Genomic DNA, 22,984 nt, shown 5'->3' with positions numbered 1-22,984 from the left:
GAACAAAGGTGTCGACTACTACACTGACAAATATTCATTTTGCGCATTGAAGCAGTTATTTTATTTAATATAGAAATTATGTAGAAAGTGGAGTGCGAGTAACTGAATGTTAAATGATTGAGAATGCTACAAGAGCATAGAACTAATCCCGTAAAAATGAGTTCACATGCCAGTAAGCAAAATGCTCGATTTTGGACGGGCATCTGTCCGGCAGAAGCTGCTCGGGCAGAACGAAGGCAGCTCGGTCCTGACCTCTGCCTTCGTTCAGCCTGAGCAGCTTCTGACGGCATAATGCCCGCCATCTGCTCGCCAGGCTGTGCACGATTTCTGCTCGAGACTGTGTTATTGTTGGAAAGGAAAATATAAAAATACCATGATTACCAACGTGAGAACTAACGAACAAATTTAGCAGTCCATTTATAATAGTTAGACTGCGGACCTTTATGCAAAATAAAAGCTTTCTCCTGAATTGCAACAAGCTCTGGTGTGCAATAAATATTTATTATCTTGTTGAATATATTTAATAGGTTAAAACTAATATAGTAGTAAATTTAAATCCTTCAAATTTTTTTAGTGTCAGAAATTAGACCTACCCATTTTTATCATAAATGTATAATACTGCAGTCTATACCCAGATAACACAGAGACATCTTGAAGACGTCTTAAATGCGTATGCTGTCGGACATTCAAGGTATCTTACGGACGTCTTGAATGTCCTCCGAACGTATTCCGAACGGCCTACGAAAGTCTTCTCAACGGCTTTGTTACTAAACCGTACGTTCTAAAAACGTCCCAAAAATATCCATTAAACGTCTAAAAAACGTCTAATCGACATTCTTGGAATGTTTTTAAAACGTACGGTATTGTAACACAGACCGTTGAGAAAACTTTCGTAGGCCGTTTGGAATACGTTTTTAGATGTCTAATGGACATTCTTGGGATGTTTTTAAAACGTAAGGTATATGTAACACAAGCCGTTGAGAAAACTTTCATAGGCCGTTTGGAATACGTTCGTAGGACATTCAAGATATCTTGCAGGTCCAAAAATATTAATTAAATATAATTAATATATATACATATATATATATTTGATTGGTCATGTGAAAAAAAGAGACTGGAAGGGTCCCAGTCCCTTTTCGCATGACCAATATCATATATATATATATATATATATATATTTATACATATATATACACAGGACATTTAATTATAGGAAATATATATGTGGTTTATTAACAATGAAAACTATTATAAATAACAATAAAATCTAAAGGTTTTTATTTAATCTGGCCGCAATTCTGTCCGCCGCCCTTTTGAGCCACATTTGTATGGCAATCTCGGCTTCTCGTCTTGTTGCACAGACGCGTACCTTTTCTGCAGCACCTTGAATAAAATTTCTTATTCTGTTAATTTGTACATGAATCATCACTTTTATAATAACACTAAAATAAGGGCGATACTTACATATTACGAGGTTGGCGATATTTAATGTACTAAAGGGCTTCTTCCCCTTTCTGCCCAACCAGCTATATGTCAACGCCAAATTATTCGTAATTAGCGTCGACAGAACTCTTTTTACAAATTGGTAAACGTTCTCGCCGCCAATTTTGTATAATTCCTGAACCTAAATTAAGAAGTTATTAATATTACATTCTGTTAACTATATCAAAATGAAAGATCAATTTCAGGTATCAATAAATTTTACTTACGCCATCTTGAAATTGTTCGCCGCTATTTAAGATATTCTCAAAAGTAGAGAACTCCTCGTCCGTGTTGAGCGGAAACTTTAGCGGCGAAAATCTCTGTAAAAATGGGACCCTCTCTCTATGGTCTTCTCCAGCGGCTATCTTGTTCCCCGCTTCTTTTAATTGCCGCACTTCTTCTTTTAAATCCTTTACCTCTTGAAGTACATCGGTGAGGAGAGCTCTGAAGAGATGCCCTTGTTGTTCTATGTTCTTCATAGATTGTAGTAATGTCTCCAGGCCCTCCTTACTGTGTCCAGCTTCTTGGTTTCCTATTAATTGTTTATTACAAATTATATTTGTTAAAGTAAATTTACTTATTATCTCTAAAACATTTTCCTTAACTTACGAACAATAGATTGCTCCGCCATATCCAGCGACTCCTCGTTGTCGGCATGCGAATAATGTGAGTCTGAAAATAAAATATATTTTGATTAAAAACATTTACTAATTACAGAAAGTGAATCATGTATAACTATCGACATCCTCACTGATGGCCTCATGGTGTTGTTGCCTCCTCCTCTCTCCCCCTATATTTGCCAATAACGATGGGGATCCGACATCCTCGTTGATGGCAGTGACTGAAAATGAAATATATTTTCATGAAAAAAGATTTACTAATTACAGTAATATTTAATGTTTAATATGTAGGGTGCTTTTGTTTGTATTTACATACCAATCTTACTGTTAGTCCTCTGTCTTGGGGGAGAAGGAAGGACAGAGAGAGTACAATCAGACGACGATTCGTCGTCATTGTTGAACCGTGGTGGTCGCGAAATTCTCCTCTTTTTCAGGGCACCCGTCTGGTCAATCTCTGACTGGAGGTCGCTGGTATCTTCAGCCGCCTTCGCCTTCCTCCTCGCTTTCGCGTAATCGTCTAAAAGCATTGTATAATTATTATTTTAATTGTGTACATGTACGGCAGGTACGTCAAACACGCAGCCCGTCGACAAGTAGTTTGGGGCCCGACCAAAAACTTTGACACTGATGATGACAATTTATATATGTTCTCCGCTCCAAATTCACCCTTCTGCAAGTGAATTTCACCTTTCTGTAAATCAATTTCACCCTTTTACAAATCAATTGCACCCTTCTGCAAATCAATTTTATCCATTTAAGAATATTTAAAATTAATTATTTATTTATTTCGATTAAATTATATATTTATTTAGACACACGTGTATTCACGTACGTCAACTGTGTCATTACTCTGCGAGGGAAGACTCAATCTCTATCTCTATATATCTCTTGTAACGTCCGAGGTCGGGCGTTAGAAGGAAAAATGGGAACGATTCGGATTCGCGCTTTCGATTTCTCGCTCGCGACTCGCGGTGACGTGGGAGAGTACCACGCAGATCCCGGTCCGAGTGAAATTTTATCGGTATTTTGATATTCGATCTCGAGAGAGGTTTTGATTCGGGATTTAGGGGGGCGCCCGAACGGCTGGACCAAGTCCGCCTAATTCGGGTTGGATCGTTGGCTCGAACGGCTGGACCAAGTCCGCCTAATTCGGGTTGGATCGTTGGCTCGGACGGCTGGACCAAGTCCGCCTAATTCGAGGGAGAAAAGGATAGCGGGTTCTTGTAGGTACGCGATTTTCACTTCACTCGCACTTCGTTCCTGTCGCACGCACACACGTCACTTTTTGAGTAGATTGTTGTAAAACCGTACGTGAATCGTAAGGAGAATTTGGTAAACGGAGGCGTTCTCTCAGATCACGGGTGTTAACTATAAATACTTTATAGCGTCCCGATTTGTTCATCAATGAGAACTGGTTTATGGAATTCGGAACGTTGTAAGCGTAGATTAGAAAAGCTACGCGAATATTGAATAGATATTCTGTGCTACGTTCGTGACTCTAGATTAAACAATCTCGACCGACTGACTGACGATTTTGAAGTGCTCGAAATAAATTAATGAATTTGTATCTGACTGACTAAGAGACTAAGAGACTAAGAGACTAAGAGCCTAAGAGCCTAAGAGCGACTAAAAAGGGGGGGCCTCTGCTCTCCGGTCCTGGCTTTTTATAGGACTGTTGCCAGGTGGGTTTGTGGTGGGGAGATAATAGGAAGAATTTCGTGGTTGAGAGAGCAGGCAGTGGATCAGTGGGGGAAACAATAAGATCTTATGCCTGAGTGAGCAGGCCTTGAAATTGTTATTTCCAAAATCATTGAGGCTTGACGAGATCGCATTCCAAAGTGATGACGTCAGATGAAATCTTGTCAGACTTTAATATTAATTAATTATGCGTTTGTTTGTGACGCAAATATAAGGAGCGAGTCCGGTGACGGACGTTAGGACGTTACACGTCACCCCTCGGAGAAAAAAAAGAGAATTCGTTCGCAAAGCAAACGAATTTGATTTTTTTGTTCGCTGAACGCGATAGACTCCCGCGAAGGGAGTGGAAAATACCAAGAAATTGCAAGGAGTAAGAACTAAAATGGCACTCACACACTGCTAACTGCAGTTGTGGAGAAAGAAAGGAAATGAAAATGTAGGCTCACATAGCGCAAACTGCAGCTATGGAGGATGAAATGAAAAGAAAAGAGAATGTAGGCTCACATAGCGCAAACTGCAGCTATGGAGGATGAAATGAAAAGAAAAGAGAATGTGGGCTCACATAGCGCAAACTGCAGCTATGGAGGGTGAAATGAAAAGAGAAGAAAATAGTTATATGAGAAGGTTGGAGTTTGAGATTGGCCTCGAGCAGTTTTTCGGCTAATTTCCTGAATTTGATTTCGTGTTCTCTGATGGAGCTTGCGTATATGACTATGTCATCCAAGTATATGAACATCTCTATTCCTTGGAGTCCGGAGAGGATATGGTCCATCAATCGTTGGAAGGTGGCGGGTGCGTTTCTCAGGCCGAATGGCATTCGTTTAAACTCATAGTGCCCATGAGGAGTGGAAAATGCTGTCTTCTGCATGTCGGATTCGTCCATCGGGATCTGGTGGAATCCTGACGCCAAGTCGAAGACAGAGAAATATTTAGCGCCGCCTAATTGGTCTAATATATCCGTAATGTTGGGTAGCGGATAGGCGTCGGGTATGGTTTTGGCGTTCAATAGTCGGTAATCGATTACCATTCGCCATTTCTTTTGACCGTCCGGCCCCGGTTTCTTGGGGACTATCCAGATGGGGGAATTGTATGGTGATATCGATGGCCTTATGATATTGTTGTCGAGGAGTTCGTTGACTTGCTTATTCACTTCTTCTTTGTGAATCGGCGGAAAGCGATATTGTTTTACGTTTATTGGTCGGTCGTCCGTCGTTGTTATCCGATGGGTGATTGCGTTGGTGCATCCAAGTTGACTTTCGGGTAGATGAAATACGGCGTTATATTCTTTCACAAGGTTTCTGACGCTGGCTTCTTCCTCCGCATTTAAATGTTCCGTGTTTAAATGTTTCATGATCTCGGTTGTTCGGTCATTGGCGTACGGGTTTGTATCGGATGATATTGGAGATTTAGTATCTTGGTGAGTGAGATGGCCAGGGAATAATGAGACGGGATTCGACGTATCCTCAGAGGATTTTTCTTCACAGATAGATAGAATCGGCTTGGATTCTTTAGAATAGAGCTCCGACATGCGAGAATTAGTAGAATTAGAATTGGAATTTGGTTCGCATGCCTCTGGAGAAGATTGAGACTTCACGCACAGCACACCTGGATTTGGTAAAGATTCAGTGAGTGGGTGTACTGTGGTGGACGAAATAGAAATAGAAGAAATAGGAATAGAAGAGATCTGTGAAGAAGGAATCGGTAGAGGTTCCTTGAATTCCTCAAACTCCTGGAGTTCGACGTTAGGTTCTCGCAGCATGACATTTTGATTTGTTGTATTGACTGCGGGGAGGTAGGATTTCCCTTGTTTCGATTTTATTATGGCGTGTCCCAAATGGACCCCTTCGCCGAGATCTTGGCGCGGCACGTAGCCTTCGTCAAGGTTTGGATTTAGAATGTGTACTGGAATGACCGTTTTGGATCTTGCCGGAAGCGTAATTTGTTTGTGATTGAGAAATGGAATAGTGGTGCCATGGAAACGGAGACAATTTTCTGAGTAGACGATGTCGACGGATTGATTTCGGAAGAATTCGGAGCCAATGATGCCCTTTTGAGGTATCGGTAGGTCGTCGGCGACGACGTGAAACGTCACTTTGTGATTGAATATATTAATTTCGAACGTGCCGAGAGTGGTGATGGTATGGCTCGTGATGCCCGTGATGCTCACTTTTTCTTGAGCGTTAATCAGCTCGGGTTTACTCAAAGCTTCTCGCTTTATGATGTTTATCTCTGATCCGGTGTCGACCATGGTTTCTGTTGCTTCTTTGAGATCAGCGGAGTGCAGCATTATTGCGGGTACGACCAGAGCTGATTTCAATTGGACTGCACATGCTCGTGTTCGTCCTGGTTCTCTTGTTTCGTGACTATCGGGAGGGCGGAGCGCGTCTGTTGTGCTGGTGCTCCACGATACGCGCTCGTAGTTTCTCGTGGGCGATCCTCGTTTCCCTGAAACCTTTGATTATTGTAGGCCCGTTTCCTACACTCCGAAATTAAGTGGCCCGTCGCTTTGCAATAGGCACAGATTTTCGTTCCTGCGCCTTGGAATGGTCGGGTGTTAGTTGCGTCGTTGTTGGCGACGCGGCGTGGTGGATCTGGCCATCGAGTTGGTCGACCTTGAAGGTCGTGCATGGGGCCGCGGGGCGGTCCACTGTCGCGGGGCGATCCATAATCACGGGGCGGTCCGTAGTTACGGGGCGATCCATAATCGCGGGACGGTCCTTGACCGCGAGATATTCCGTGGTCGCGACAGGCACGGGCTTCATGTCCCGGTCGGAGGCACATTTGGCACGTGGTTGGCGTCGATCGCGGGGCTGTTGAAAATCTTCGGCTGTCTCTCTCCATTTCTTTCGTGATTTGGATGGCGGAGTCGAAGGTCTCGGTTAAACCGTAACAGCCCTCGTGACGTATTCGAGTCCTCATGGTAGGGGGTAGCCCGTCCAGGAAGGACTCCAGAGTGAGGTCGTCGATGTCGTTGACGTGATTGTTACTCAGCGTACCGTATCGTTCCTTTTCGCCGTCGATAATAGCGGAGTTTAGATCCTTGACTCTCGAAATGTAGTCGAGGATATGTTCCTTGGGCTCTTTAATTATGTTGGCCAATTCGCCTCGGTAATGATTCGGAGTTTTTGAAGGTGAGAAGACGTATCTCAGTCTGTTGATCAATTCGTCTACCGATTGATGTATTTGGTCTTCGACGGCCAGAGCTGCGTGTCCTTTCAACCGATTACGTAACAGTTTGGCCAGGTTTGGCTCAGCTTTCGCAGGCAGCATTTCACGAGCCCGCTTACATGCTCGTGCGAATTGAAAAACGGTGATATTCTCGCCATCGAAGTGAGGGACGGTTTCCACTGCGTCCTTCAACGTAATTCGTCCGTATTCGCGGGATGAATGGGCCTCAATTCTGTGCGCGATCCTGTCCAGCGGCCTTGAACGATCGGGTGTCGGACTGCGCTCGGATGTGTGGGAGTTTGCTGGGCTGCCCAGATTCTCGATCATTTCCTGCAGTTTCTTTAATTTGTCGGCCAACCCTTCGACCGCGGTGAGGTTTGCTGCGGGTTCGGATTTTACGACAGGGACTCGCTCACGTCCTTGATGTGCGTTGTATTTGTCGAGCAGTTCTTGGTGTCTTCGCCCCATTGTTTCGAGTTGTTCCAGTAAAACGAGCTCCCTCGCTGTGGCCTCATTGAGAACCGACTGTACCGATGCAGGGTTGCTTGGATTCGACGTTCGAGACATCGTGTATGTTGAAAATTACGCAGGATGTGGCAATTGTGGGTGCTCCGTTGAGCAATTCGAAATCCCACCGCTGCTGTCACCAATGTAACGTCCGAGGTCGGGCGTTAGAAGGAAAAATGGGAACGATTCGGATTCGCGCTTTCGATTTCTCGCTCGCGACTCGCGGTGACGTGGGAGAGTACCACGCAGATCCCGGTCCGAGTGAAATTTTATCGGTATTTTGATATTCGATCTCGAGAGAGGTTTTGATTCGGGATTTAGGGGGGCGCCCGAACGGCTGGACCAAGTCCGCCTAATTCGGGTTGGATCGTTGGCTCGAACGGCTGGACCAAGTCCGCCTAATTCGGGTTGGATCGTTGGCTCGGACGGCTGGACCAAGTCCGCCTAATTCGAGGGAGAAAAGGATAGCGGGTTCTTGTAGGTACGCGATTTTCACTTCACTCGCACTTCGTTCCTGTCGCACGCACACACGTCACTTTTTGAGTAGATTGTTGTAAAACCGTACGTGAATCGTAAGGAGAATTTGGTAAACGGAGGCGTTCTCTCAGATCACGGGTGTTAACTATAAATACTTTATAGCGTCCCGATTTGTTCATCAATGAGAACTGGTTTATGGAATTCGGAACGTTGTAAGCGTAGATTAGAAAAGCTACGCGAATATTGAATAGATATTCTGTGCTACGTTCGTGACTCTAGATTAAACAATCTCGACCGACTGACTGACGATTTTGAAGTGCTCGAAATAAATTAATGAATTTGTATCTGACTGACTAAGAGACTAAGAGACTAAGAGACTAAGAGCCTAAGAGCCTAAGAGCGACTAAAAAGGGGGGGCCTCTGCTCTCCGGTCCTGGCTTTTTATAGGACTGTTGCCAGGTGGGTTTGTGGTGGGGAGATAATAGGAAGAATTTCGTGGTTGAGAGAGCAGGCAGTGGATCAGTGGGGGAAACAATAAGATCTTATGCCTGAGTGAGCAGGCCTTGAAATTGTTATTTCCAAAATCATTGAGGCTTGACGAGATCGCATTCCAAAGTGATGACGTCAGATGAAATCTTGTCAGACTTTAATATTAATTAATTATGCGTTTGTTTGTGACGCAAATATAAGGAGCGAGTCCGGTGACGGACGTTAGGACGTTACACTCTATATCTATATTTCTATCTCTATCTCTATTTATAATAAAATCGTGTCTGTCTGTCTGTATGTATGTACTTATGTATGTTTGTAACGGCATCACTTGAGAACGGCTCAATGTAGAAAGCTGGGGCTTGAACCATTAGACGCGGCGTTTCTTCGGGAAGGTTTAGGAACAAACCGCATTCAAAAAAGTCTATTGGTTCAAAAGTTGTGACGTTATTAGTGAAAAAAGTCAACTTTTTCGCTCTCTTTTGGGCACGTTTCTGCTTATAACTTTTGATCAAATGGACTTTTTCGAATGCGGTTTGCTCTAATACCTTCTCGAAGATACGCCGCGTCTAACGTTTCAAACCGAAGCTTTTTACGTTCTACCGTTCTCAATTGATGCTGTCACAAACAGCCCAAATACGACTTCTTCGCACACTATTGGGCACGTTTCTGCTCAAGATGAACAGATGTACGGTGTACACATATAACTATTTCAATTTACCGAAATTGCTATGGTTAAAAAGTTTCACTGAAAAGTGATCCCACGTTGTTCGAGGTGTTTCCGTGTTTTTTATTGCATTAAGCAATTTTGACTTCTTTAGCGGTGGCCAGTAACACTTATGGCCTTCTAGCCAGTTACTTGGCACCGCTTCCACAGTTCCATCCTTGACAAACTGAACAACAGTCCATGTTCTCCTGCTGTCTTTCAAATAGTGTGCCGCCTCCATTGTATGTGTATTACCTAAGAATTGTAAAGTTCGGTAAAATTTAGAGACGAATTTAAACAAATAATTACGATATAAATACAATTAATTAAAGAGAGGAATTAAATAAAGGATCTTGCATCAACCATCTAACAAAACACACGTCTTTTCTCTTCGATCCCTCACCACATCCCTTTATCTTCCGTTTACTGCAATTTTCGGTAACGGAACAGGCACAGATAAAAAATTTAAAATCGTGATCTTTACTTTTTCAAAAAACAATTATTTGTACATTAGCTAGTAAAGTAATCCTTCTAACGTCTCAAAAAAACTCAAGCTGTTGGGTCGAATTTTGAAAAAGTTATTCGGTTTTAGAAGGTGTACGAATGCTTTGTACACCCACTGTGTAAATATATATTTATATATGTACACTGTATATACTTACGCGCAACTTCGGCCCACAGCAACAGCAACAGCGGCAGCAATCGCAAAGCAATATCTTCAGCAACAGCAACAGCTTCCAGCAGCAACCGGAGAAATTGTATCTTTAAAAAAATGTACGAAAATTAATGAAAGTTTTAGTAGAGATCACGGTTTAGAACGTGTACTAAAATACACGTGTAAATACACGTGGTACGTGAACCGTGTACATAGTACGAATTTAAGGATCCGTGAAAACGTGTACACGGATCTGTCTGCACGGATCCTTAAATTCGTACTATGTACACGATTCACGTACCACGTGTATTTATATAGACGAGAATTGGGGATCTCTAAGTTTTATCAATGAAACAAACGTAGTAGAAGGGCATAAGCAAAAACACTAACTCGAACAAATAACACCAATGCTAATACTCACTGTTAGATTATGGGTATGTATATAAGTAAAAACCACACTGTTTAAAATGATTTCTGGAGAATACTGGAGGCGCGTCTTTATACTTCGATGGAAACGCAGGAATGACGAACGCTCAGATCAGAAACAAAAGAGCAACAATCCTATATGAACAACTGAGGATCGAGGGTCCCATGCCGCGGAAAATATATGCTATACGTGCTGTTGCTCTTCTGTTTTTGATCTGAGCGTTTGCCATTCCTGCGTTTCTATCGAAGTATAAAGACGCGCCTCCAGTGTTCTCCAGAAATCATTTTAAACAGTGTGGTGTTTACTTATATACATACCCATAATCTAACAGTGAGTATTAGCATTGGTGTTATTTGTTCGAGTTAGTGTTTTTGCTTATGCTCTGCTTCTACTACATATTGTTTAATAGCTAAAGTTTTTATTAATTTTCGTAAATTTTTTTAAGGATTCAGTTTTTCCGGTTGCTGCTGGAAGTTGTTGCTGTTGCTGTTGCGCTTACTGTTGCTGTTGCTGTTGCGTAACATCTTACTTCGTCACACTATTATTGACAAAATGACAGCAAAACGGAAAATGCAGAAATATTATATGCGTGCTAAGAGGTTCTCACTTGCTTCGAATCCATCTTTACATCAGGGAACCTCTACCTCCACCTCTAATTTCGTTTATTCAGATTTTGTTAATAATATTGATAGTGAAGTTTTCGTAGAAAACATTCAACCTGAAATACCGAATTCCAGTAACAATTCCGCAGAAAGTCTTGCAAATGAAAGTTTTAATGTTCTGCTAGCAGAGTGGGCTATAAAGCGCAATATATCTCATTGTGCAATTAACGATCTGCTTTCTCTTTTAAAAATGCCAATTACGAATAATTTACCTTCAGATGCTAGGACTCTTTTAAGGACCTGTAGAAATGTAGAAACAAAACAGGTAGACCCGGGAGAATATTATCACTTTGGTTTACAAAATACAATATTGAATTTAATTGAAAATGTAGACATTTCTTCAATCGACAACAACATTATTCCAGTCAACATTAATGTAGATGGTTTACCATTGGCTAAAAGTTCTAAAAGTCAGGTTTATCCCATTCTGTGTAGCATTGCGGGTGATAAAAATGTTGGTATGGTTGGTATATACCATGGTAACGATAAGCCTGCAGATCCCAACCTTTTCTTAAGTGATTTTGTCCAGGATACAGTGCAAATAGCCAACAACGGATTTTTAATTAAGGGGAAATTGTATTATTTGGAAATTAAAAATTTCATATGCGATGCTGTTGCCAAGGCACAAATTAAATGTATAAAAGGTCATACGGGATACTTTTCGTGCACTAAGTGCAAGGCTGAAGGAGCTTTAAAACAAAGTAGAATGTGTTTCCCTGATGTAAAGGATATCCGTTTGAGAACAGACGCTGAGTTCAGATCGCAAAGTCAGATAGAGCATCATGCTAGCTCATCAATTTTAATGAATATCCCGGGAATTAATATGGTCGATTCATTCCCTTTGGACTATATGCATCTAGTTTGCTTGGGTGTTACGAGGAAATTAGTTGTTAATTTGTGGTGTTGTGGTGAACCTAAGACAAAAATATCAAATTTAAAAATTTCAAATATTTCAAATGCACTTATTCAGCAGACCAAAAATATTCCGGCAGAATTGAATAGAAAACCTCGCACCTTGGCCGAGGTGAAAAGATGGAAAGCAACCGAATTTCGTCAATTTCTATTTTACACCGGCCCAATAGTTTTATTAGGTAATATCAGTAAAAGTAGATATTTTAATTTTCTCACTTTGCATGCAGCAATGACCATATTATCAACATCCAGACATTTTAATCTCATTGATTACGCGTCAGAATTAATGACATACTTTGTCACTTGTTTTAAAGAGCTGTACGGTGAAAAACACATCACGCATAATGTCCATAATCTTCTGCACATAACACAGGACGTTAGGATTAATGGACCGGTAGATAATTTTAGCGCTTTCCAATTTGAAAATTTTTTGCAAACAATATTACACTGTATCAGAAAAAACGATAAACCATTACAACAAATAGTTAAACGATACACCGAAAAATGTAATCTTGCTGCAGGAAAAGTGAAAAATATTAAATATCCAATTTTTGAGAAGCAACATTCAGAAGGTCCGTTAATAGGAGATTATGAAGTATCCAAACAGTATAAAATAATTATTTACAGTAATTTCATATTAAAAATTACTGAGCCTGACAACTGCTGCTGCCTAAACGACGGTAGCATAATTCTCTTAAAGAATGTCATAATCGCAAATAACGTATGTCAAGCAGTTGCTAGAAAGTTTTCGATTTTAAAAGATTTTTATGAGAGGCCGTGCAAATCTTCACAATTGGGCATTTTTCTAGTAGAACAGTATAACTTGGGGCCCTTACAAATTTTCAATATTAAAGATATAGCCTACAAGTGTGTAAAACTAGAAATCGACGAAAAATTTGTAATTTTCCCATTACTCCATTCGAATTGCTAAAAATTCTACATTTGTTCAATTAATTTGATCAATTTCAATTTAAACAATTTCATTGTATGTATAAACCGAGAATGCCACACAGTACAACATTATTCTGTACCATATAGATCGATAGAGTATCAAATTCTGAGTATAAAAGTGTTGACCTTCATATGTCCTAAACCTAATAGTTAACGCGACACAGCACGTAATGGTCGCAGCATCCTGTAAAGCTCTTCAAAAACAGCACTTTCGGTAAGTTATAATTATTATACGCCATAAATGTACAATTGAAATAATAACTGTTTAATGTTTCTAGACGATTACATGAAGGCCAGGAGTAAGGCCCGAAAAGCGGAGGACACAATAAGCGTCTGCTGTGGGAGGTAGAACGACCTCGACGGAAAAGGTCAAGCACGACATCGTTCAGCATGGACGTCAACGTCGACTCGCCCGAGGAGGAAACTATTCTCAGAACTCCTCCATACATAAATATAAGACAGAGGAACATGGGTATGTAAATCCAAAATAAGGAAGCACTGATCTATATAAACCATTCTTCTGTAATTTGTGTCTTTTCAATCAAAATATATTTTATTTTCAGTCACTCATCACCACGGCAACGGCGAGGAGTCGCTGCAGGGAGAAAGCAGCACTACATAATAAGCAACTTCAACTTCAACTTTAACTTTCATTGTCTCATAAATGCGAGTACATCATTAGGACAGCATTAGTGTGTCAGAGTTTGGCCAATCTAATCCGAATGTGTTTCCGTCTACTCGTGACGATCAAACTACCCGAGTAGTTAAACGTCTCAAGAATAGCGCTTCAATATTTTTTTTTCTATTTGTACACCCGTAAAGTAGCGTAAACTCTTCATTGAAAGTCGAGAGATTTCAAGGAGCACTTTGCGTTCTTAAACAGTCTCTGTAGAACAGCGTTTGTTTATTGGCGATTCTCAAGTGTTTTAAGGAAAATTATGTAAATTCGTTCAGATTTAATTTTACTATCATCTAAATTAATATACAGTTATTAATATTTGAACATTTCCAATCATTCTGTAAGTTTTTTTACGATTACAAAACTTTATTGACGATTTTATCAAGTATGCTTCAATACATTAAATATCGCCAACCTCGTAATATGTAAGTATCGCCCTTATTTTAGTGTTATTATAAAAGATGATTCATGTACAAATTAACAGAATAAGAAATTTTTATTCAAGGTGCTGCAGAAAAGGGACGCGTTGTTGCAACGAGACGAGACACTGAGATCGCCATTCAAATGTGGCTCAAAAGGGCGGCGGACAGGATAGCGGCTGCACTAAATAAAAAATTGTAATTTTTAATGTTATTTTCTGACTTTTTTTTCCTTTAAAAAGGTTTTTGCGATTCTAATAAACCATATATTGTGCGAGTTGATTTATATATATCATCTTGTTCTAGTTGTTCTTATTTTTATAATAAATAATATATAAACGAAAAGCGTGCGTTAAGTTAATATGAATTATTTTTTCCATCCTCTTTTTATGTGGATTATTCTCCTTTTAATAAAGCTTTTCCTTCTTTAATAAACCACATATATTGTGCGAGTTGATCTTATATATATATTTACATTATACATATTTCCTATAATTAAACTTTCTTATTAAATGTCATTTGTCATGCGAAAAGGAACTGGGACCCTTCCAGTCTATTATTTTCACACGACCAATCACATATATATGTATATTTTTAATTATCCTTTTAGACCTGTAATACTCCCCAAAAAAATGTCTTATTTTGGACGTAAAACGAACTTCCTGAAAAAGACGTTTTCAAAATGTTTTATTTTAGACGTAAAACGAACTTCCTGAAAAAGACGTTTTCAAAATGTCTTATTTTGGACGTAAAACGAACTTCCTTAGAAAGACGTTTTCAAAATGCCTTATTTTGGACGTAAAATGAACTTCCTTAAAAAGACGTTTTCAAAATGTCTTAGTTTGGACGTAAAACGAACGTCCTGAAAAAGACGTTTTCAAAACGTTTTTAAGACGGTCTTCAAGGACGTAGGACGTTCAGACCTCAAATGGACGTGAAATGGACATCTTGAGGACGTCCTGTGCTATCTGGGTATGTATAATAATCCCAACCAGCACACATCGTCTCATAGATGTCTGTTTCATGTCGTCGTCCCGTCTGAACGTCTATGTCCCAAAGATACGTCTTTTAGTCGTCAAAAAGATGTCTTTATGGAGACGTTGTTTTCACAGCAGAGGGTGAACGTCTTTCAGCTGTCTCATTTCAGTCGTAAAATAAACGTCTCCATAAAGGGTATCTTTTTGGCGACTGAGAGACATTTTCCGGAGACGTTGTTTGCGGATTTCAGCCGCTGTTGTGTTTACGACTGTTATGAGATGGCTAAAAGACAGTTACCTTCAGCCATGGAAACATACATCTCCTTTTAACACGAAAAGGTGCGTGTTTTCCGAAACTGAACAACTTTAATTTTTTGGAGACATTATGCATAATATCATGTCATGACATGCAGGGATCACGCAGTTCGCTGTGCAATGATTAAAATACTGGTTCTAAATAAGTTTCTAAATAAATAATGAAATTATTTTTCAAAATATCATTTATTATTAGTAATATGGATGATTACATATATACGTTGTGACGTTGCAAGCGTGCGACGTCACTTCGCCGGTTGAACTCGGTCAAACAGCCGAATTACGGGTGGACCGGACCGACCTTTCTCGGTTACGTAAGCCACCCGCAGGCCATAAGAGCACTCCAAGAGGAAAATCTTCCGATTTCGTGCACCGTACTAATGCCATCTGTTGTGCGTACGGAGTACGACGTTTCAGGCAATTATCGACCCTAAAGAAAGCGTACGAGTCCGAAAAGGTGCCGAAGGATCAAATACCGAATAAAAGGATGGCCAACGAACAAATCCGGCGCCGGAAGCAGCAAAACAAGTCATCACACACGGGCGAACAAACCCGGAGGCGCCGTCGTGGGACGAAGAGATCCTATAGCGAACAACAGCATGCCCGAGCCCCGCCGCCGTCTCATCCCGCTCAACTAGGATCTCAGCGTGGGTGGTGTGTCGAATTGGCTGCCGAGGATTATGCGAACCGCTCGCCGCGGGCGAGCGGGAATTCAAAGGTCGCGGTAAATTAAGTGGTCGCGTAAAGTCTGGGGCCCTAGGACTTTTTCGTAGTTGCGATCCTGCGACAACCTAGTTGCGTTGCGTACGGCACCTATCGGAAAATTCGGCAATACGCTCGGAGTGGGGGGAACCAGGATCGATGCGTTCCGTCGATGCGGATCGAGGAACCACTGTCGCACAGAGGCTCGTAGAGACTACTCGCGTTTCCGCTTCATATAATCTCGCCCTTGTTCCGAATATCGAATCCCGATCAGTTTCGCGTCGCGGGTGGCTTTCTTTTCCGGATCCAGCTCGGAATTTCGGTCGAGGGGCAACCTTCAGCGAGGCCTACGAAGTCCATCGGTAGCGGCTAGCGTAAATATCGTCAACGGTAAGTCGATTCTGTGATTCCTCGATTCGTTTATCGTGGTGGCTCGGGTTATTCGCGCGAGGACGACACGTGTTCGTCTCGTCCTCGGAGATTTCGTAAGAGCCGAGGCGCAGGGCGCCTCGAGCCTTCGCTCGCGTCCTCTTCCAGGACGCTGTGAGCATTCGCGACGAGAGTTCCCTTAATTTCGTAAATGGGAAGTCTTCCTCGGGAGTTGTGTCGGTATCGAATAAGTCTCGAATAGTCTTCGGTTCGGGTAGTCGGCGACGGTAGAAGCGTAGGCGGAATTACGCGTGAACCGCGGCGGTCTACGCGCCTCGAATCCCGCGTACGGCCGCGGATTATCCATCGCACGTCGGCAATTTCGCTTCGCCTCGGACTCTCGCGACAGTCGTAGGAATTGCGCCGTTCATCCGCGCCTCGCGGAATCTTGTATCGACGAACAAATCGAATATTGTACCGTAGCATCGTACGTCCGCGATAGAATCACGATAGACTAACGCGCTCAGCGAACGATCATCTTCCGCTAAAGTGTACAAGGAGCGCGGGCTCCCGGTTCGCGGCCTCGTGGCCGCTCGCCTGTATCTTTTACTTTCGTGACCATTAAAGATTAAGAGCCAATTCCGTTTGTTGATTCTTCACCTGCGAGATCCGTCCTGCCGTGAGGGCTGTCCCCGTTATCTCCTGCGCTCGAATCATCTGGCCGTTCGCGTCATTATTTCAGACCGCGTTTCGTGGGGGGGCTTGACTCTCGGACTCGGTTTCCCCGAGTTCGAGGTCACCATCGTGTTTCGCGTGGTATTTTCTAAATACCTGGCGCCCGAACTATCGTCGCGTTGTTCGTTCAAGCCTCCACCGAGTTCCGCCTTTGCACCGAGAGGACCGTGTCCGCACGGCCGCGCACGGCCTGGTCTCAGAGCCTATAAAATCTCGGGGTTGACCGTTTTTCGTCGGCCATAAAACCGCTCGAAAAAGGGCCAACGTCGCAAATTGGCGCCCGAACAGGGACCTCTCTCTCGCAAGGGTTTTTCCCGACAACGGAGAGAGACACAGGAAAATAACGGGTGACTCTCGCAGGTAGCGTACGGTACTACCTGATCGTGGTAAATTACGGGAACCTCGAGGTCGTATTCTCGTAGAATCGTGAAATCGCGAACGTTCGAAAGAGACTGTTCGATCCGACCCAGTGAGACACGAGAAACACACTCAATTCGAAAGCGAAAAATTTTGATTTCGATTCGTTGCGAGTCTGGCGAGGAAGATTCCGAAGAGCCAGCACGAAATATTCTGTGTACAAAATTGACGAGCAATTTTATTGCCAGGATTTACGGATTTTCGTGTAATAATTGTGAAATTGTAATAAATTGTATTACGGGAGTGTACGTCTTACGGTGCTGGGCCAGAATTTCGTAGCCTAGAATTTCGTCGTACACGTCTTTGTTCGTGAACAGAATATTTACGCGATCGGTTAAATTTTTTTTCTCTTCGCGACCTTGTTGAAGCAAGAACGCTTCAAGGTAATAGGAACAATAGGCGTACTGTGTGGCAACGGTTTCAAATTCGAGAGTCAGGGTTATCGAGAACAAAGAGACTTTCGAGAGACAATTTCGAGCCGCGTGGCGACAGAGCGTAACAAGAGATCTCGTACGGGGAGATAGAGCGTCCGGACGCGGAAAGTAAACAACGCGAGCGACCGAAGGCCTTGGCGACGAAGGACCGCGCGCTAGCTATCGTAAGGAAAATAAACATCCGAATTTCGTACCGAATATATCGGGTGACTCGAAAATGGACAGAGACTATCGCTCCGCTTACAGCGATAGCGATTATGATCCGGGAGAAGGGACGTCTCGCGATCCTCCCTCGCACGGTCCATTCCTACAGGAAGAGACCGTAAACGAAACGAAAGCTAGCGATAATACGAGACTTCGGCCACCACGCCCGTCCCCACGTCAATACGTATCGCGTAAAGTACCGGAGATTCGAGGAGGAAGGACAGATGATAGTTCCGAATCATCAGACGATGAGCGAGATAAATCCTCAGCAGCATTCGACACCATTAGAAAGTGGCGTTTGAATTTTGCCGGGAGAGCGGACGAGGACGCGGAAACGTTTCTCTCCACTCTAGAGGATTTGAGATCGAGTTCGAAAATCGAGGACGAAGACCTCCTCGACTGTCTACCAATTTGTTTTTCGGGAAACGCGGCCTTCTGGTATAAGACTCGCGGAAGATTAACCTCGTGGGCCGAATTCGTCTCCGAGTGGCGACAAAATTTTTTCGATCCCGATTATCAGGAATTATTAGAACACGATTTACGAGTACGGAAACAGGGCGAAGAAGAACCGGTACGAGATTATCTTGCTTGCATGGAAATTATGATGAGCCGATTAGATAAACCGTGGTCGGAGGAAAAGTGCATAAAGAGAATAATCTGGAACGCGAGGGAAAAGCTTCGAAATGTATTAGGGATCGATAACATCAAAACGATGAAAGAGGTAGAAAAGAAACTACGCGAAGCGGAAAGCAACGTGTCGCCCGGTAGAGCAGATAATTATCGATCGCAGCAGATCGCCAATAAAATATATGCCTATCAACCGCCGAAGGATAGTAATCAGTCGAAGGAATCTGGTCGCGGTAGATTTTATCGAAATCCGCGTTACGAATCGGTAAACGCCGTCGCCGAGACCGAATGTAAGGGAGGTTGCCGAGGACGGAATCCCCGTTCCCGCGAACAGTCCCGTCCGGTAACACGACACGCGTGCCAGAGAGAAAATCCGAGTAGGCGCGGGAACTCCTGAAATCAGCCGAATAGCAAACGCGTCGAATACGAAACCATCTGCGCTATCTGCTCCTCGGAATTCAAACCGTGAAGCAACGAGCTTTGTTGGAATTGCACTAAACCTGGTCATCGATCCAGGAATTGCAAGGAAAAACCGCGTATTCATTGCTATCGCTGCGGAGAACCGGACGTAACAACTCGCGACTGTCGTAAATGCGATCGGAAGTCGGAAAACTACCGACGGAACCGCTCGTAGGGGTCGGAACGGTTTCCCAAATGATAATCTCGGCCCGAATTTCGGAAACTAACGCGGAGAACGATTCCAAGTCTCGACCGTCTTTATTAATTATCGACGCGCAAATCGGTACGTACAGGGCACGAGCGTTAATAGATTCCGGATCATCCATTTCGTTTGCTAATCGAGCGTTAATACAAGCTGTCGGAAATCACGCGAAGTTAACAATCTCGGAGAGACCTTGCTACTTTCTGTTAGCAACAGGGGCCGTAGATAGAGCTTCGGAACAGGCCGAATTAAAAATAACAATACGGAACGAAACTCGAAAAATTTTCGTCCGCGTTCTCGATAACCTTGTGAATCCATTGTTGCTAGGGATTGACGTAATAGCGCAATTCGGTATCGTTGTCGAATACCACCGGGGAAGCTGGTACTTCGCGTCGCGACCGAGAATCGAATTCCCTTTCGGTTCAATTTCGAACGAGCAACTTTGCTGCGGCCTGCAAATATTATCGGGCGGCGAAAAAGAACAATTATGCGAATTCTTGGAAAAGGAACTCAGTGACTTTGCCAAAGTACCGGGATTAACCACTTTGACTACTCACAGAATTGATGTGGGAGAGAATAGGCCTATTAAACAAAGGTACTATCCTGTCTCACCTATGGTACAGGAAGCGATTTACAAGGAGGTAGATTCGTTACTGGCCAACGATATTATTGAACCATCTGAAAGTGAATGGTCCAGTCCGGTAGTAATGGTGAAAAAACCCAACGGCAAATACCGATTTTGTCTAGATTTTCGCAAAGTCAATGCGGTTTCCAAGAAGGACGCGTACCCGCTACCGATAATGACGAGCATTCTCGATAAATTACGCGCCGCGCGCTACATTTCCACTCTCGATCTGAGCCAGGCTTATTTCCAAATACCGCTAGAGAAAGACAGCCGTGAGATTACCGCGTTTACAGTCCCCGGAAAAGGGCTATTTCAATTTAAGCGAATGCCGTACGGACTCACAGGAGCACCGGCAACATTTCAGAGACTGTTAGATCGATTGATCGGTCCAGAAATGGAGCCACATGTTTTTGCGTATCTGGACGATATAATTATCGCAACAACAACTTTCGAAAAGCACCTCGAGTGGCTGCGTCGGGTATTAAATAAAATAAAATCAGCTGGATTAATTATAAATCCCGAAAAATGCGAGTTCTGCAGGGAAGAAGTTCGGTACCTGGGATTTGTAGTGAGTCGCGAAGGGTTAAAAGTTGACGCGGATAAAATTGAACCCGTCTTGTCTTTCCCAGCTCCTAAGAATTTAAAACAGTTACGACGATTTCTCGGAATGGCTTCGTGGTATCGAAGATTTATTCCGGATTTCGCGACTGTAGCGGAGCCCTTAAATATCTTACTACGGAAAGGCAAGACGTGGAAATGGGAGGACGGACAACAAACCGCCTTCGAAAAATTAAGATTGTTAGTGGCAACCGCGCCAACTCTCGCTTGTCCACATTTTGACATCCCATTCGTCCTGCAGACCGACGCAAGCACGGTAGGGCTCGGTGCAGTACTGGTTCAAGAAATCGAGGGGGAGGAAAGGGTAGTCGCGTTCGCGAGCCGCTCGTTGAATTCCGCCGAACGAAAGTACTCCGCGACGGAATTAGAGTGTCTCGCTATCGTGTGGGCCGTGGAAAAATTTCGAGCATACCTCGAAGGGTATCATTTTACGATCATTACGGATCATAGTAGTTTGCGTTGGTTACGGCAATTGAAAAACCCTTCGGGAAGGCTCGCGCGGTGGGCATTACAACTGCTAGAGTATGATTTCGACATTACATACCGACAAGGAGCGTTAAATCACGTACCAGACGCACTTTCGCGAATGTTCGAAGGAACAGAAGGAGAAGGGGAACAGATTCCGATAGTAGCCGCGACACAGTTAGACTGGCATGACGAGAGACTCAAAGTAGTAGAATCGAATCCGGAAAAATACCCCGACTGGTCAATTCGCGAGGGTAGGCTATATCACCGTCGTACCGACCCATTGATTTCGGAAATTCTTGGGGGAGATTTAAATGAGTGGAAACTCGTAGTCCCGTTAGCCGAAAGAACCGAGATACTAAGAGAGGCACACGACGAAGTGCAAGCGGCGCACCTAGGGGTAGAGAAAACATATCATCGCATCGCGACCAAGTATTATTGGCCGGGGATGTTTCGAACCGCCGTGGAATACGTGCGACGCTGCCCTACGTGCCAAGCTACGAAGGTGGAACAATCCCTCCCCTCCGGGCTCATGGGAAGGCGTCGCATCGCAGCACCATGGATGGTCGTAGCCACTGATATAATGGGCCCGCTTCCACCCAGTCGTGCTGGATTCTCGTATCTATTAGTAATGCAAGATTTATTCACGAAATGGGTTGAATGTTGCCCCCTCCGTAGAGCCACGGGACCGAAAATTTCCGAAGTATTAGAAGATCAAATATTTTCGCGATGGGGAACCCCCGACGTATTACTAACAGACAACGGTACCGAATTTGTCAATAAGGCCATTCACGAATTGGCAGAAGATTACGGGATAACAATCGCGACAACTCCGCCGTACCATCCCCAAGCAAATCCCGTCGAACGGGTTAATAGGATATTGAAAACAATGATCGTCGCGTATATCGGAAAAGACCATCGCGATTGGGATGCGAATATCTCGAAATTTCGATTCGCATACAATACCGCACACCACACAGTACTGCAAACATCGCCAGCGTTCCTAAACTTCGGACGGGAGCCGAGACCTGCAAAATGTTGTCGAGCGGAACAGGAACCGCCGGTAGATCTCGAAGTATCGTTCACAGGAGAGTGGAGGGATCGCATGACTCACCTCGCGACCCTACGACATTGGGTAACCGAAAATCTGGATAGGGCGTACGAAACGCAATCGCGGTATTACAATACACGGCATAGAGACACGCGTTTTGAGGTAGGGGACTTAGTGCTGCGACGAAATCGCGTATTGTCATCCGCAGCGCAGAACATAGCTGCGAAATTATGTCCGAAATACGCCGGACCGTTGCGAATTGCGAAAAAAACTTTCGACGGTAGTTTACGGCCTGACCACAATGGAAGGCAAAGACGTAGGAAAAGCACACGTGTCAGACCTTAAGACGTACACCCCGCCGAAGCAGAGCGAGGAAGAACAACTCGATACGACAATTGAACCAATTACAGATGCAGGATCGCAAGGCGAATCCGGAAGTGCAGGAGCAGTATCGGGTGATCGACGAGGATATCGGGGCACTCGAGGAAAGTCTCGAGAATCTCGAAAGGGCGCTCCAACCCCCAGCCAAGAGCGTACCAGACGTCCCAGTGGACGACCTGCTAGGCCCACTCGTAGAGGAGGAGAGTAATCTCCAACTCCTACTCACGCCAGAACCGGTGGTGAGCGAAAAGGCGACCATGACGGAAGGAATACCGGAAGCCGCCAACCAAAATCCAGAGGCCGAAGCGCTCGAAGTCCAAATCAAGCTGGAGGATTGCTACGAAGCAGTAACCAAGGACTTCCGGAAGCTGATGAGCCACATCCGGGCCCTGCGACAGTACTTCCGACAAGTCCCGAAAACGGAACCGAAATGCGCCGTCTGCGAGGAAAGAAAGGCCGCGCACCGAAGAGAGGAATTACCGGTCTCGGCACCCGCACCGTCGGCACGACCAAGACACGAACAACCACTCCAGCAGGCAAAGGCGGAAATA

The 22,984-nt window shown here is 43.7% G+C and overlaps 1 protein-coding gene and 1 long non-coding RNA gene across 2 annotated transcripts; one reads left to right on the top strand and one right to left on the bottom strand.

Moving 5' to 3' along the window:
• Nucleotides 1–1,215: 1,215 nt before the first annotated feature.
• On the bottom strand, nucleotides 1,216–2,646 carry LOC143218373 (uncharacterized). The gene is made up of 6 exons (XM_076443507.1): nucleotides 2,419–2,646; nucleotides 2,234–2,323; nucleotides 2,092–2,154; nucleotides 1,710–2,014; nucleotides 1,465–1,624; nucleotides 1,216–1,383 (listed from the first exon to the last, which is right to left on the bottom strand). Exons 1-6 carry the CDS (start codon nucleotides 2,627–2,629, stop codon nucleotides 1,268–1,270), a joined length of 945 nt encoding a protein of 314 aa, XP_076299622.1. The 5' UTR covers nucleotides 2,630–2,646; the 3' UTR covers nucleotides 1,216–1,267.
• A 9,284-nt stretch (nucleotides 2,647–11,930) lies between these two features.
• LOC143218430 (uncharacterized) lies at nucleotides 11,931–13,766 on the top strand. Its single transcript, XR_013011060.1, has 3 exons — nucleotides 11,931–12,968; nucleotides 13,033–13,226; nucleotides 13,318–13,766. It is a non-coding gene; the product is annotated as an uncharacterized LOC143218430 (long non-coding RNA).
• Nucleotides 13,767–22,984: the final 9,218 nt, after the last annotated feature.

This window comes from Lasioglossum baleicum, chromosome 19 (assembly GCF_051020765.1).
Source record: "Lasioglossum baleicum chromosome 19, iyLasBale1, whole genome shotgun sequence".
Taxonomy (NCBI): Eukaryota; Metazoa; Arthropoda; class Insecta; order Hymenoptera; family Halictidae; genus Lasioglossum; species Lasioglossum baleicum.
This window is presented reverse-complemented; position numbering and strand designations above follow the sequence as displayed.

Excerpts from the sequence above, each read along its gene's own strand:
- LOC143218373 (XM_076443507.1), bottom strand. The coding sequence starts at position 2,629 with ATGCTTTTAGACGATTACGCGAAAGCGAGGAGGAAGGCGAAGGCGGCT. Across the intron at positions 2,155-2,233 it reads ACAACACCATGAGGCCATCA|ACTCACATTATTCGCATGCC; the intron begins GTGAGGATGTCG and ends TTTTATTTTCAG. Across the intron at positions 1,625-1,709 it reads GCGAACAATTTCAAGATGGC|GTTCAGGAATTATACAAAAT; the intron begins GTAAGTAAAATT and ends TTCTTAATTTAG.